The following is a 17,018-nucleotide window of genomic DNA, read 5'->3' as shown; positions in this document are numbered from 1 at the left end:
GGAGTTTCGGAGATTAGACACAGAAATGGGCACATTTTCTTGGCCTCTTTGTTTTCAGTGCCGTCGACTTTCTAGATCCTATTTCTCAAAAGTATAATTTCTCCTACTTGTTCTCTTTCTCAATGTGTTCCAGCCGCTATAGGTCTCATTACATATCTTTGATCATGCCAGAAACATTTCCATTTCAGAAATTTAGTACGTCCTATTCCCTCTGCCTAGAACTCTGTTCCTTCAAATATGAACATGACTCCTTCTTTCACTTCACTCGAGACCCTGCTCAAAAGTCAGCTTTTCAGAGAAACTTCTGAATTGTGTCCCTTCCCAGAATTCAGAACTTGAAGCTCTAATCCCCAATGTGACTAGGGCCTTTAAGGAAGTAATTAAGGTATAATAAGCCGTAAGTATAGGATTCTAACCCAATATGACTGGTACACTTCTAAGAAGAGGGAAACACCAGGAGTACCTCTGAACAGGGAAGAGTCCAAGTGAGGACACAGCAAGAAGGTGGTCACCTACAAGCCAAGGAGAAAGGTCTCAACAGAAACCAACTCTGCCAACATATTTATCTCTGATTTCTAGCCTCCAAACTCTTGTCTCTAGGACGTTGAGAAGCCAAAGAGTAGAGTGCAGTGGATGAATGTTTGGGCTCTGTGTTCAAACCCTAGCTCTGCTACCTCCTAGTGGTAGAATAGTGATGAGAAAAACGGCCCTTACTCCAAAGGCATTGATGTAAGACTGTAATGACACACAACACAAGCAATGATTAGACTACTTCCCAGAAAAATACATGCATTTGATAACTGGTACCCACTATCGCTTAGTGTCTGCTTTCTCCTCTGGAATGTGATAAGTTCTGTAAGGACAGGGAATTGGTCTTAACCAGAGATACGTTCATAGTCACCAAATCAGTGCCTCCAGGGCACATGTCAAGATCTTAATAAATATTCGTTGCCTGCAAATATGAAGAAATAAAAGCTGGTGGACATTCTTATAAAGTTCACACAGAATGTAGGTCCTGCATTGTCTCTTCTGTGATCATACTTTTTTTTTTTTTGTAATTGAATGAGCACCTTATAACCCATCATTGCCACATGATTTCAAAGCACTCATTTTTGTGCTGACCGTAGTACTGATGCCGGGTCATAGTACTTAGTTATGAGCCAAGCTAGGAGGGGCAGTTAATAAAGGGCCAAAGAATATAGGGTTCCCCGCTCAAAAGGGTTGTCAGTACTACATTTACTTTGTGGGTGGTGCTTGGTTTCAGCAAAACGTCATGCATATAATTAAGTCAAAGCACTTCATTTGAAATTCACTAGTTGTGTTTGTGCTGAACTTTTTGTATTGGCTTTGTAGCTGTACATAATTTTATAGCTTAGGTATCAGTCGATGGAACTTGAGCACCTTCCACTGATGGACTTCAGAACTTTCATTAGCCCATGACATGTCACTGGGATGAGTCATTCTTTGTGGCTCAGGCAGATTGATGCGGAATCCAAATCAGGGCCCTGGTGGGTTTGATATTATCTATAATAGGCCACAATTACCTGAGGTCGGCTTTTGCCCATGTCATTCTTTAGAATGAGTCATTCTTTGTGGCTCAGGCAGACTGATGCAGAATATAAATCAGGCTTGGTGGGTTTGGTATTACCTGCAATAGGTCACAATTATCTAAGGAAGACTTTTGCCCGGCTCTCACCAAGAGGATAATAGGTGATGTACGAGTAGTCCCTAGGCATTTTATCCCCAAATATCAAAATCTACAACCACTTGTTTCTTAAATAATCATGTAAAATCAGCAATGGGAACATTCACTATAAGGAAATCAGTAGGAGAGTTTAATTCCCAATGTGTTAGCTATGTCCCTCAATTTTCACAGATGTGTATTTCCCAGTAATACTAATGGTTTTTCCTACTACGTGGTAAAGAGCCAGGTGAAGAATTTGCTGTAGTTGTGGTAGGAAATTGCACATTGCCTGTGGAATCCCACCCCGAATTCCAGTAAATCACATAGATTACCAGTGTGTCCACCATCCCCATCCTTCTATAGCTGCTATGCTTACTAAATAAAACTCCAAGCAACCAGTTTGGATTGGGATAAGAGCCTTTATATATAAAAGTTCCCAAGCTCTCTAGGATGTTTTAATCAATTCTAATATTTAATCTTCTAGAAGTTCCCAGTCCTTTGGCATTTTTCATAATTTAAGAAAACATTTAATACTAGCAGTAATCACAAATCAAAGTCTAAAAAGCAATACCCTCTGCAACAGCATTAAAAAATATGAAACTTTTAGGCATAAATCTGACAAAAAATGGTCAAACTAGCATACTGAAAACTATAAAACATTGTTGTAAAAAGCTAAAGAAGATCCACAGAAAAGGGAAACACATGTGATGTTCTTGGGTCAGAAGACTCACTATTGTTAAAATATTAATTCTCTCCTCATATTGATTCTCTCCTCATTTACAGATGCAATGCTATGTCAAGGAAAATCCCAAGAGGACTTTTTATAAAAAGTGGCAAGGTAATCCTAAAGTTCACATGGAAATGAAAATGACCTGTACTAGCCAAAACAGCTTTGGAAAAGAACAAAGTTGGTGAGCTTAGAGTACCTGATTTCAAGACCTATTTTAAGTCTACGGTATCAAAACGGAATGGCACTGGTTTAAAGATTAACAGCAGTGTCAGTGGAGCAGAATACAGAATGCAGAAATAATTGAACTTCTGATTTGTGAAAAAGGTGCAAAGGTAATTCAGGAGCAAGGACTGCTTTGTCCACAAATAGTGTTGGAACAATTGAATATCTGTATGCAAAAAGAAAGTACTCTAACCCCTGTCTGTCATCATATATAAAAATTAACTCACAATAGATCATAACCCTAAATATAAAAGCTTAAACTACAACACTGTTAGAGGAAAACATAAGAGAAAGTCTGTGTCATCTCGAGCTAGTGGAAGATTTTTTAGACATGACATGAAAAGCACAATCCGTAGAAGAATAAATTGGTTAACTGGACTTCATTAAAATTTAAAACATCTATGTTTTCAAAGACACGGGTAAGTGAATGAAAAGACAGAGCTAGAATAGGGGGGAAAATCCTTGCATATCATATGTATGATAATTGACTTATATCCTGAATATACGAAGAACTCTCAAAACTCAGTGAGAAAATAATCTAATTTTCTTAAAACATGCAAAAATGTTGAACAGACACTTTATGAAATAAGATACATAAAATGGCAAACAGGTACACGAAAAGATGTTCAACATCATTAGGGAACTGCATATTAAAACTGCAGTGAGTTTCCACTAAGTATCATTGGAATGGCCCAAAAAAATGACCATACCAAGTGTTGGTGAGCATGTGAAGAAAACAACTCTTATAACACTGTTGGTAGAGATATAAAATGGTATAACTATTTTGGAAAACTGGTTGACAATTTCTTAAAAAGTTAAACATACATCCAGCCATTTAATATCTCCCCAAGAGAAATGAGAGCACACGTCCATCAAAAGAATTATACAGGAATGTTCACAGCAGCTCTATTTGTAGTATCCTACTGTGAAAAACAACCCAAATGTCCACCAACAGGTTACTGGGTAAAAAATGGATATCCACACAATGAAAAGCTATACAGCAATGTAAAGCTGTGTACTAATATGCACAACAACATGGATGAATTTCAAAATAATTACGCCAAGTGAAAGAAGCTAGACAAAAAAGAGACATACTGTGTGATTCCACGTGTATAAAATTCTAAAAAATGCAAACTAACACACAGTAATGTAACAGATCAGGGGATGACTGTGGATTAGGGGAGCATGACGGGTGGGGAGAGAGATGGGACAGGAACATGAGAAAACTTTTGGGGTGGTGGATGGGTTCATCATTTGATCGTGACAATGAGCTCACAGGTATATACACATAGGCCAAACTTACCAAGTTGTATAGTTTATTATGTCAATTATATCCCAAAAGAGCCATTTTTTTTAAAAAAGGTATATTTTTAGTTTACAATGTTAAATATATTTATTTTCTCTAAGTAAATAGTTTAAAGGCCTATAAAACATAGATTCTCTTTTTTTTTCCCCATAGTTTGGCAACCTTCTCTCTTTTTTAAAATTTTTAAAAAATTTTATTTTAACTTTTCAGTGTTCCAAGAGGCACTGTTTATGCACCACACCCAGTGCTCCATGCAACATGTGCCCTCCTTAATACCCACCACCAGACTCACCCAACCCCACCCCTCTCCCCTCTAAAACCCTCAGTTTGTTTCTCAGAGTCCACAGTCTCTCATGGTTCATTTCCCCCTCCGATTTCCCCCAACTCACAAAAGAGCCTTCTTAAGGAAAGAGTAAGCCTTTAAGTTCACTTCACAGTTTGCACCTCTTAGAACTCTCCGTGTGGGTCCGAATTAGCTCAGAGCCAGTCACTGACACCACTTCTCACTCTCTCCTTCTTGGAACTTTCTTTTGCAACCATTTCCTGACTTGGCCTCCTCTGGGTTCCTCTCCTACCCCGCAGAGCCTTCGGTTTCCTTTCCTGCTTCTCATCCTTCCTCCCATGTCTTTTTTTTTTTTTTTTTTTTTCAAGATTTTTTATTTATTTATTTGACAGAGAGAGATCACAAGTAGGCAGAGAGGCAGGCAGAGAGAGTGAGAGTGAAGCAGGCTCCCCGCTGAGCAGAGAGCCCGATGCGGGGCTCGATCCCAGGACCCTGAGATCATGACCTGAGCCGAAGGCAGCGGCTCAAACCACTGAGCCACCCAGGTGCCCCCCTCCCATGTCTTATGTGAGAATGTTCTTTACGGTCTGCAGCTGGTCTCTCTTTTATTCTCACGTACCCTCCTTCCTGAGCAATCTCGCCACCCGCTCTGCCCTGGACGCCATTTGCACTCTAAGAACTCCCAATCTACCCTGCAAGACTTTGTCCCCTCTCCTGACCTCCAGATTTCCACAGGCTTCCCCTTCCATACTTCCAATTTAATGAGTGCATAACTGTAAATGTTTCCCTACCCAAACCTGCTGCTCAGCCTGTGTTCAGGTCTCCCCTAACAGCACTACCATCTCCCCAGCCACCCACGCCAGGCATAGCACAGTGGATGAGAGCACAGGCTCAGGAATACAGTCCCAGACCTGTCACTTATTACATATGCATCTTGGGAAAGTTATTTAACCTCTCTGGTCCTCATTTCTTCATTTGTCTAATGAGTCTCTTCCTTATAAGGTTACTCTGAGGATTAAGTAAGATACACATAGAATATGAGGTGCCTGATACATAGTAAGTGCTCAGTGATTAGTAGCATCATGGGTGACATTTACTTCTCTAATTATTCACCAAGGACTGTTCATGTGGTTCCTGCCAACCCCCTGTCCTCCTCTTCTCCTTCCCTCTGCTGCTCCCATCTCAGACTCCTTATATCTTGATACCATGTTGAGACAGCCTACTCTGATCTTTCTTCCATCAGTCCATTCTGTCAAGGGTTACCTAAGTGAGCCCAGGTCAGCTCATGCATTTCCATGATCAAAGACCTCCCACTGGTCCTCCTTGTCCAAACAGCACAGTCCTTAGCATTCAAGACATGACCCCACTTTTCCACCTTCCTATCTCTGGTCTGAACCCCTATCACTTGAGTACTCTCATTTCTTCCCTGTCCTCCATAGACCCTGCCCTACAGTCACATGGGTTTGTCTAAGAAGGTCATTCCACAGCTCCCCAGACTCCACAGACTCCACAGATTCCACAGACTCCCCAGACTCAGCTCAAATGCTATCCTTTTAATGAACTTGGCCCAATTCCCTAACTGGAATTAATCAGTCTCTCTTCAGTACTTCCATTGCACTTTATATGTCAAGTTAGGAGCTTATATTATTGTCATTTATATATTTGCCTTACTCTTACTTACCTTGGCTAGGCATTCAGTGAAGGCCTGAATGTTGACTGGAATGAAATGGAAAGAAAGAACATGACAAACAGTCTGCCTAACAGCTGCCTAACATCTCCCTGGTAATGTCACCTGCTCATGGAGTTTCTTTGTAGACTGACACTTTACAAATTAGCATCCTGTTCAAGCTGAAAGAGCACCAGAGAGCCACCTCATTGGAAAGCACTCAAGAGAAAAAGCAACAACACCACTCAAGGGTCTGTGGAGGGAGAGAAGAGAAGCAAATAAGGTACGACAGATGCTGACTTAATCTTGGCTATTCTAAATGGCTTTTTCTGCAATTAAGATGTCTCTCTTCTGAGAGGAAGCTGTTTACTGTTCACTGCTGAGGAATGCCAGCCAAGCATCCCAGAGATGCTCTCCATTCTTCTTATTTTATAAATTAGGGTGCCACTTTACAAGGGGACTAAGACTCTGAGTGGTCATGCAAAATCCCTGGAGAAAAAATTTAAGAGGCACTCACAAGTGCACACACTTGATAGAATCTGCCAGCCACTCACCCAGGCAGCTGCCAAGTGGGGATGGGGACAGGGTTAGAATATGAAAAGAGGTTATAACATCAACCCAAGAAAATGGCTGTCAATTTCCCCTCCAGATTTCGCAAATTCTTCAGGAGAGTCTTTCATTATGGAAATGATTCTTTCCATTGCTTTTAGTTTAGTAGACCAGTATCTCTGAACTTTTTTTTTAACTAAAGCAGTCAGTGGCAACTCAACTTAGTCAATAGATCAGTATCAAAATGATTTACTGCCCTTTCTTTTTCCAGAAACTCTGTAGTTATCACACAAACCACAACACTAGCATTCAGGGCCCACCTTCTACTATTAATTGTGGACCCAGAGAAACGTGTAAGCAAAAGATAACTAAGGGTATAAACTACTAAAGCAGTGAGCAAAAACTGATGCTTCAAGGGGAGAAGGAAGAGGGGCTATAAAATATCATTGCCATCACTATCAACACTGCAGCCATTACCTCCTTCGGTGTCTATTTCTACTCTCAGAAAGCAGGGGCCATGACTTACTATTCTTCGTACAGCCAGCGTCTAGCCAAGGGGTTAGGTTCTAGTAGAATTAAACATTTGTTGAATAAATAAATATACCAGTGCACCTCTCAGAAAAGTAATTCAGAGGAGGACATACTAGGAAGAGTTTTTACATTTGGAAAGAATATTACTCCTCCTTCCTAGATATTATTTATATCAACTACATATGAAGGAAAATTGACTTTTTCTAGACACAGGCTCATAGGTACATGAACATGGCTACTAAGTAATTTTCAATTCTGAAATTTAGAAAATGTAGGAAAAATTCTTCCCATGTCTGGGAATATATAAATATCTACAACAACGAATTTTGCTTGGAGTCAGGTACTTTTCATCCCAGATAAACTGAATACAAAGAAATCTAGTCCTCCTGGTGTCATTCCCAGCCCTGCCAGATAAATGCTTCTCTCTGGAATGGTTTGGGGGAATCACATTACAATTCTTCTACACTTCGTAGCTGAGTTACAGAATAACCTGCCAGCACTCCTGTCAGATTCACCAGGCTGTTGAAATAGAGCAAAGTCCACAAGATTTCCACTGAGATGGGCTGAGCAAAGGCCAGAGCCCCAGAACGAAACAAGTACAGACTCTGAGCAAAGCTCCCCTCATCCTGAGGGTGAACCCACTGGCCCCTGGGGTCCAGGTGATTGGCAATGACCCCTGTGATGTTGGCATTCATGAGGGAGCTCCCTGGGGTGTTCCTGGTCGCTGGAGTCTTCCTACCCGTGGCTCTGCTGCTGTTCCTTCTCATCGCCTACTTCAGGATCAAACTGATGGAGGGTAAGTGTGAAGCCACACCAGGCAGTGGCTTGAAGTCCTTTCCCAAGGAACATGTTCGCAAAAAGCCAATGCACGGTCAGTGTTTCTGGCGGGGGGTCTGGGGCAATACCTGGTTGTGACCTGTGGGTACTTGCCACCAAGCGCTCTCTTCGGATCTCTTCATTGGTGAACAGGCAGTGTGATCCTTTCAGCAGTGCGGATCCTGAGCGAGGCTCTGCCGATCTGCGGTAAGGACTCCCTAACTGCAGCCCCTCCCCCACCCTGCCCCGGACAGTTGAACTGTGAATCAGTGATTCTGACCTATGATTGCTTTTCTCTCTCTCTGACAGGGCAATATATTCCACAAATGTTAAAACACATATCATGGTCTGCCTTCTCTCCCTGACAGACACCTCTGTGCTTGTGACGTGAGTGTGTGCACACACACTTCTCTCTCACCCACGGAACTTTGATTAAGAAAATGTGCCAAACATTGTGTTATTACACTGTTTGGCAAATGTCAAGCCCTAACAGATAGTTGAGGGCTTGGTGTAAGCTTTTCATGAGACTATAGTCTTAAGGAAAAACAAAACAAAACAAACAAACAAACAAAAAAACCTCAGGACCTCAAAGTGATTCAGACATAGGCAGTTGGGTCCTGGACTGAGACTGTTTATCCTGCTATAATTAAATTAATGAAACTGAACTGTGACTTCATAGACTAAATGTTAATAATGTGCCCAGCAAACATTAAATTAATATCATAGAGGTTAATATTTATTTTAGCAATAGCAACAAAAACCAGTACTATTTAAGTTGGATGGTGTCATATTAAAGCACTATAAAAATAAATTTGAAAATCATTCCTCTCCCACAAAAACTTGCCAAGTCCAGGCAATGCCTTTATGAATGCCATTCTATAAAACATTTTCAGAATCCTGAATGAAGAATGCCATCTCATATGACCTAAAATCAAGTAGAAGTACAACTGGGGATATTTTCTTTTTATGGGGGGGAGGGGTGAAGGGAGAGGGTGACAAAATCTTAAGTAGGCTCTGCACCCAATGTAAAGCCTGACGCAAGGCTCGATCTCACAACCCTGAGATCATGACCTGAATCAAAATCAAGAGTCAGATGCTTAACTGACTGAGCCATCCAGGTGCCCTGGGGATTTTTTTTTTTTTTTTTTTAAGATTTTATTTGACAGACAGAGATCACAAGTAGGCAGAGAGGCAGGCGGGGTGCGGGGTGGGGGGGGGAAGCAGGCTAACTGCTGAGCAGGGAGCCTGATGCAGGGCTCGATCCCAGGACCCTGAGATCTTGACCTGAGCTGAAGGCAAAGGCTTTAACCCACTGAGCCACCCAGGCGCGCCCTGGGGATATTTCTAAGATGAGATTTAGAACATAAATTCTAGAGGACATTATAGAGCACATTATAGAATCACAAGTTTCCAATCATAACATACTGAAATATCCCCCAGCCTGTCATTTTTTGGTCTCATTTTTATGAACAACCCTCTTGTTGAATGACCCAGCTGTATTCTGTCTTGCTGTACAGCATTTCATGTGATAAATCCTTTCCTTTATTAAGTTAGTTTATCCTCCATGGCCTTAAGACCAGCCTACTGGATATTCTGCCACCTACCCATTCATTAACACTGAGCTCTGGAAAAAAGCCTCTGAAAAAAGAATAGAAAATTAGAAATCCCCAAAATCCTAACTTTGGGGTTTTAACCTTCCAAACTGGTTGAATGCCCAGCCATTGCAAACATTTCCATTTTGAAAGTCTTTTAAAGCTGTTGCAATGGCCGTTGTCATTCACAGGCATCCCAGGCCCCCAGTGACACTGGGTACCTTATGGAGCAGTGACAGGATGCTGATGTCACAGTCAGAGACTTGAATCATTCATGTCACTCCCAAGTTTCATCTCTGGCTGCCTTTTTGGGTAGATAAATGTTTAGTATCTCAAAAATGGATCAAGCCTTAAATGAGGCAAGCAACAGACCAAGATAGCCTCATGGATTCCAAAGTCTCTTATTGGCCTCTACTTATCATTTGCTATAGGTCAGATGGTTCAGCAAGACAAATGGTATTTGGGACAGACTCTTCTTCAAAAAAGGATGAATCTTGGTTTTACAGCCTTACTTATCCCTGGATGACTTCTGGGGGAAAACGTCTATAATCTGCAAAAATTAAAATTAAATGGGTCTACGGTATTTTGCTTATTTAGATAATGGAGATAATTATGAGGTATAGATGTCAATCACATTCCTTCAGAAGGCCCTGGAGAAGGAAGCCTGCCCTTGACAGTGTGGCCCAGCAGCAAAGGGGGCTGATGCTGGACAAAATGCAGGCAATGTGTGCACACAGTGCCAGGCCCCAAGGACATGCTCAGTGTGAGCACTAGGATCATTGCACAGTGACACCCTCATTCTTTGATACATCTCTGCCCATGTAAGTTGTCTAGAAATCAAAGCCTCCACGTTGTGCAACAACAAGGTCCCCTAAGGTAGAGTCCTTTTACCAACTCTGAGGCTCCTTCCAAATGGGCACCATACTGCTGGGTAGGAAGAGTTCTCGTGCATTTATGCAACACATATTTGAGAAGCTACCATATACCAGGGATTGTCCTAGATTCTGGAACAGATTGTTACTATGGGCTTTCAGAATGGAGAGAACAATCCCAGATCCATAAAACCACAAAAGGCATCTGGTGAAACTTTTGGAATTTGGAGGAGAGACATTGCAAATCTCTCTGGTTCTGGCCTCCTTTACAGGTCGGATCAACGGCCTGAAGAATGACCTGCCCTTCTCCCTAAGTCTTGTCCCAGTGCTGGAGCAAAGAACTCCCACTAGAAGCAGAACCCTCCAAACAGTGAAGAGGCCCCCACAATGATGTAATGAGCCTCCACTTTCTGTGGCTCTTCTCTGTGGTCCCCTTTTGTTGGCTCTTACTGAAGTGTGCCTGGAGCTTCCGGGCTACATGTGAGGAGCACAGGAGGGGTGAGGGAGGAGATGGAAGAAGTCAGCAAATCTCCCTGCATCAGTCACTTAATGTGGCAGGGGTCCCATCTGAGGCTTATTGTTGGAAGGAGTACTAATGACTGTCAGTACACTGTTGCCAGCAGCTTGCCAAGGAACCATCTGCAGGATACCAAGAGAGCACTGTCCTGCTGACTGGCCCAAAGCAGGCTTCTCTCTTGTCAGTTTTCATTCAGTTGAGACTGGATCCCAAGGGTGGTGGGGTGAGACTAGTAAAGGCCCTGGTCACTTATTCCTTGTAGGTACCTGGCCAAGATAGCTGCTGAGGGACACCCTGCATTGTGCCTCTCTCTCCAGAATTTTCTATTCCAGCCGAGCTTTGCTTATCTTTCCCTCTTCTCCCCAGTGGGAACTGTGCATCCTTTTCTGGAATAATTCCTGATTACATTTTCCACTGTTAGCAGACAACCTTAGCCTAAACATATTTTCATTTTTCTGTGGGTCTGTTCCCTGTATTTCCAAATTTTCCTTTAAAAAAAAAAAAAAAAAGCTTTAAGAACACTTTTTAAAGGTAGCTCTTTCTGTAGCTGTTTGCCTACGTGTAAATAGTAATATCTTTTCTATAGTTTGAGGGCAATTGAGATCACAAGGACCCAAATAAAATATGACCAGTTTGTATCTTTATTTAGCAGCTCTCATTGAAAAACTGTAACCAGATGGTCAAATGTCATGTCATTAATCTTCCAACCGGGGTTATGGCAAGTGTAATCATTCCTATTTTGTGCCTGTAAAGAAAGGGACATTGACAGATTAACTGGTGTGTTCACAGAACCCCAGAGTCCGACATTCTGAAACAGAAAATTAGTTTGCCTGGCCCATACATCCTAGTCCATCAGCCAAGAGAGGCATTTTAAGATGTGATGGAAAGCATGTGGAGGTATTGTAATCACTCAACATTAATCCCTACACTTGAAGCCTTGGGAGGTAATGGTGCATGTAAATTTAATTAGTATGTAGACAACATCAATTTTCTCACAAAGGAAGAAAGAAAATTCTCTATGCAGAATGCTAGAGATCTTCAATCTCGGTCAATTGCCTTGAGGAGCAGCTCTTCAGGTGGAGGTCTGAATCTTGAACCTTCCATCAGTGAAACCCTTCATCAACCACTCCCATGGACATTTCATACCTGCTAGAGTAGAAGTTTTGATTATCTCATCTCCCCAACTCCTGAGATTCCTAAACCTCTACTTCCAGTATTATTCTTTGCCCCCCAAATACCATCATGCTGATCAAGGACAAATTGCTCTCTAAATAATCAACACTGCCCAAATAATCATTTTTTGTTTGTTTGTTTTTGATGTCTATTGAATGCCTGAAAGTTTTTGTATGGGGTTAGATCCAGCAACTTACATTCTAAAACAAACATCTCAAGTCTGGAAAATGTGCAGGTGGCTAGACATCTTTTACCGAACTTCATATATATGTTTTGGTAATCAGCAGTCAAAAGGGAAAAAGATAAGTGTTTGGAAAAAATCAGATTAATGTAAGGGTTAGTAGAGTGAAATTGTTAAGAGCTTTCAGACCACAGAATCAAACCAAACGTGGTTTGAATTCTTGATGTCACAATGGCCACCGAACCTCTTAACGTTCAGTTTCTTCATCTTTAAAATAGAATAATAGCAGGAAATAGCTGGAAGGTTGGTGTGGGGTTTATATGAGGTAATACATACAAGGTTAACAATGCCTATTCCAAAAACTAGTAGTTATTATTATCCCTGGTAACTTATAAATTCCAAGAAGCCATGTTTTATCATTATAATAACAGCTACTATTAAAATTATCCTGTAATAATTAAGTAAATTGTCCAAATCACTCACCTAGAAAGTGGTAGAGACAGGAATTGAACCCTGGCCCACCAGCTCCTAAATTAGCCAACACACAACTCCTGGAGTATTGAACACAGTATCAAACAGTATTGAACACAGACGACATGTTCAACAGATATCTGTTGAACGGATGAATCTTTTCGGCCAAGGCAAACAAACTTACCACAAACATGGAAGGCAACTGTGGGAGAATTTTAAACAAGGCAAGGATTTTAGAAAAGTTTTGAGAGGATTTCATCTCTTTATGTAACAGGAGTAGTTATTTCTGCTGGTGATTCCTCAGCATAAAGAGGTCACCCTGAGTCAAAGAGGCTGCATTTCTTCACCTGCGGCCCAACAGGAGAACTTTGATGCCTGCAGAATGTCCACCATAATGAACTCAGGTGTTTTCAGGGCCACCGCCAGTCTCACCTGTCTAGTACCTCTCAACACGCTCCTTAATAGACTGATGAGGTAAAATGATGGCCAGGCCGCACGCTGTTTCAGGCGACGGGTGAATTCCTGCTCTTGTTCTCTGCATTGTACCTCACACCAGATACCGTGGACTGGAGAGCGAACTCCTTGTGGATTGATGAGCTTCCTCTTGGTCTCTCTACTCGGGTTCTCTGCTCCTACAGTGCTCTTCCTTTGATCCCATTACTCAGGTCACCAATTTTCAGTTCTACGGTTTGTATTCTGGTTCCTCATTCAAAGCACTTGTCATGTAGTTAGTCTTCAGTAATTAAGAACAGAAGTTCAGTAATTAAGAACAGAAACTACTCACGTTTCAAGTTTAGTGTCTAAGCCAGGGGCCACCTCAAGCAACACCTGGAACAAGCAATAATCTAATGGACAGGCAGTGTAACTGACTGGTTGAGAGTGTGGGCTCTGGAATCAGACAGCATGGGATGGAAACCTGGATCCGTCTCTTTTGGGGATCGTAGGCAAGTCGCTTCCTCGTGATTACTCCCTGCCTCAGTTTGCTCATCTGTAAAGTAAGACTAACAAGGATGACTACAGCATAATGCCATTGCGAGAATTAAATGTGATAAGACATGCAAAGGGATTCACACGGTGTCTGGCACATAGTAAGTACTCAATAAATATTAGCTATTATATCTTGAGGCTCATGCAGCCTATGGCCGGTCACCATCCAATGCATACGTAACACCTCCTGACTATGATGGCAAGCCATCATGGAGGCCTAGAACTCAGGTCAAGAAGAGTGCATTTGTCCTGGGGCACATGGCATATAAAGTGTCTGGCAAGGGGTAAATTGCTTAGATTCGATACAGGAGCCAAAGGGAAGATTTTCAGGCTCAAGTCTATAAACATGTGTTACATAAGATTATAAACTCCTGGTCTCTGGCTTTGGATAATCCGAATAATTATAATTCTGAAAAGAAAACTGGTAAGAGTAAAAGCAGCTTCAGTGGTGTGTGTTGGTGGTGGTCAGGAAGGGATATATATATATATATACACACACACACACACATATATGTATGTATCTATATATACACATACATATATACACACACAATACATACATATATATGTGTATATATGTATATATGTGTATATATATACATACCTATATATACACACATACATATATGTATGTATGTATGTATGTGTGTATATATATGTGTGTGTGTGTGTGTGTATATATATAATTTTTTTTTTTTGCCATATCAGGAAGATCCCAGACCCCAAGGGATACTTGTGGGGATCTCAAGAGAAATCTCAGGGCTAAATATCATATATGTTATTGCCAATGAGGTAACAATGGAAGCCACAGGAGCAGATAAGAAGACACAGAATGATGGTGCATAATAAAAGCCAAAAGGAGGAAAATAGCTGGTGTGTGGTGGGCTTATGTCAAATGCTACAGGGAAGGAAGTTGGCAGCTGGAAAATGCCACCAGATTTTGTAATTAGGATATCGCTGATGCGTTTCAATAGTTCAGTAGAGTAGCTTTAACTGTAGTCATGTTTTAAGGGGTTAAGGAATGTGCAGGTGGTAAAAAGTTGAAACTGAGAGTTTTCAGTAAAGGATGTCAAAAGGTAAAAGGGAGAAGACCAATTTGGCATATCTAAAGACTAAATGCCCAACACATTTTGGGGCAGGGTCAGAGACAGAAACTCTGTCTTACTCATTTTCACATCCCCAGCCCCCGGCCTACAGACTTGCTTTATGGATGCTTATTGAATGAGGGAGTCCAAATACATTCAATCAGCACTTAATCTGCTGAATATTAAATATCCTTAGCACATAACAAGGATTACAGCAGTACTTTGCCCACTACAGTCGAGGCCATTCTTTCACAATAAGCATTTACATTTCTGTTGGAAGTTGTTGGGGAGGGAGCTGAGACCCTGCAACAGACCTTGCTCTGGGGACCCGGCCTTGAGAAACTTCTAGAAACGCTGGCCAACACCCACACATGAGTCGTCCATGATCCAGGGCAGGCACTCCGCTGCCTCCAAATTATTAACTGATAATTTTCCTTTCAGTAAACGAAGAACTGTCGCAGACCCCCCAGCACCAGCACAAACACAAGGCTGGCCTGTACCAGAGGAAGAAAAGAACGTGACTTGGGGACTGATCCATGGCTAAAGCGCAGCAAATTTCTACTGGGTAGAGAGCAACGGTCAATGGCTTAGCTCCTAAGACAAGTTCATAAACTCGAACAACAGCACAAATAGAGTACTAAAAAGCTTGTTCCGAACCACTTTGCAAAGTGGCAGCTGTTACCCTGGGAGACGTCTACAAGACTCCGTTAAAGAGCAGTTCGTCGGAGAGCACCAAGAATACAAGATTTTCTTGGATTTGCAGTACGGACTGGACACTTGGCATCTTTTTAACTTTTATAAGACTCTGTCTGTTCTGAAGGACACTATTTTTTAAATAAAACTCAAGTATCCTTATTACATAATCCCACGGAAGCATACATTATTCTGATTTTATAGGTGAAGCAGCTCTGGTAGAGAGCAAACGTTAGCAAATGACGAGTGCTTTGAGGCCTCTGCGGGTTCCCTCTTCGAGAGTATTCCCACTTCCTCCACCTGCCGCACCACAACTCTTAAATGGCGTCCTTCCAGGCGTCACTTCCGGCCCTGGATTTGCTACTCTCCCTTTTCCAGCTGCCTCCACAAATCACATCACCTTTGTGATGACCCACAAAACAAGTGGAGTCTCTCCATACCGATGAAGGCAGCTTTCAGCAAGAAATGGCTTGGAAATACTGGCAATTTGCTGGTGGGCAAAGGGAAGAACAGGATGGTCATGTAACTCGTACAGAGAGTAGCTCAAGCATTTGCCTCTAAAACCAAAACATCAGGGAGCTATTTCTAAAGAAAGAAAGAAGTCAACATTTCGCTAGCAGAATTCTTTTTTCTGGGGGAGCCCCAAGGAGCCAACATAGATAACCAAAAAGAAACACTTAATTCAAAGCGGTCATTAAAATAGATTGAGTACTCTAGTGCTCTCCACAGTTCTAGTTAAGACCAACAAAAGATGCTTCCCGTGTCCTAAGCGGGAGTCTGATGATATTCCAGTCTTTGCGTGTGAATCTAACAGGCTATTAGCGTGATTAACTTTATAAAATACTGAGTTTGGTCACCTGTAAGAAATGTACCAACTTCTGTAGTGATCCATAATCTTAACAAAAGATTGTGCGAATGACCAAAAGCAAGAACGCACCACTGGTGCTGGGTATTTTCTTAGCTACCTCTCTCCCCACTCCAAACTCTTCACATGCATCCAGAGTCATTAGTCTCCATTTGCCCTTCTTGTCTCATGGAAAACTCAGTGTTTGAAGACACTCATTCTGTGTTTTATTGCATTTGATTACAGTGGAACTGTCTGCTGGGGCTTTCAGACGGAGGTAATTTAAAATAACAGCGTTCGTGCCATATGGAAGGAATAATAATATTCTATCAGTTCTGGGAGGGATCTCTTTTTAGCCCCGGATGGAAATCAGCTTGTGTAAAAATGCTTTCTTTAACAGAAGGCGTGAAAGGATGCATCGTCTTCCCAGCTGGCCACCAGGGTTGGCTCCACCTTCTTCTGGAAAGACGGGAGCCTGGCTTTTGGTTCTGGTGGAGGCCAGTCCACCGTCTCTTCCTGCCCAGGGAAAATGCGTCCCAGCTACGGTGATAACAGACGAGCTCCACATACATGTGCAGCGATAAGCATAACCAAGGAGTTCAAAGCAAGATCCCTTTCTTTTGTTGCTGTTGAGAATAATTTCCAATGAAATCCTGAGCGGATTCATAGTTTTTGTATGTAGAGAGAAACAGAAACATGTTTTCCCATGGAAAGGCCATGCTATCTGCTTGAAGGCAGAGCTACTCAATCTGTCAAATCCTTCCCAAAGCTCTGTCAGCTACACTTGCTCTTCGGACCCTCACAGCCCAGGGGAAG

The 17,018-nt window shown here is 41.9% G+C and overlaps 1 protein-coding gene across 1 annotated transcript; it reads left to right on the top strand.

Moving 5' to 3' along the window:
• Window positions 1–7,558: 7,558 nt before the first annotated feature.
• SMLR1 (small leucine rich protein 1) lies at window positions 7,559–15,956 on the top strand. The gene is made up of 2 exons (XM_080807132.1): window positions 7,559–7,767; window positions 15,107–15,956. Exons 1-2 carry the CDS (start codon window positions 7,641–7,643, stop codon window positions 15,184–15,186), a joined length of 207 nt encoding a protein of 68 aa, XP_080663258.1. The 5' UTR covers window positions 7,559–7,640; the 3' UTR covers window positions 15,187–15,956.
• Window positions 15,957–17,018: the final 1,062 nt, after the last annotated feature.

The sequence above is a fragment of the Martes martes genome, assembly GCF_963455335.1.
Source record: "Martes martes genome assembly, chromosome: 6".
Classification (NCBI taxonomy): Eukaryota; Metazoa; Chordata; class Mammalia; order Carnivora; family Mustelidae; genus Martes; species Martes martes.
The sequence above is the reverse complement of the archived record's forward strand: the minus strand, read 5'-3'. Positions and strand labels throughout refer to the sequence as shown.

Coding starts and splice junctions, on each gene's coding strand:
- SMLR1 (XM_080807132.1), top strand. CDS start 7,641: ATGACCCCTGTGATGTTGGCATTCATGAGGGAGCTCCCTGGGGTGTTC. Junction 7,768..15,106: donor CAGGATCAAACTGATGGAGG/GTAAGTGTGAAG, acceptor TTTTCCTTTCAG/TAAACGAAGAACTGTCGCAG.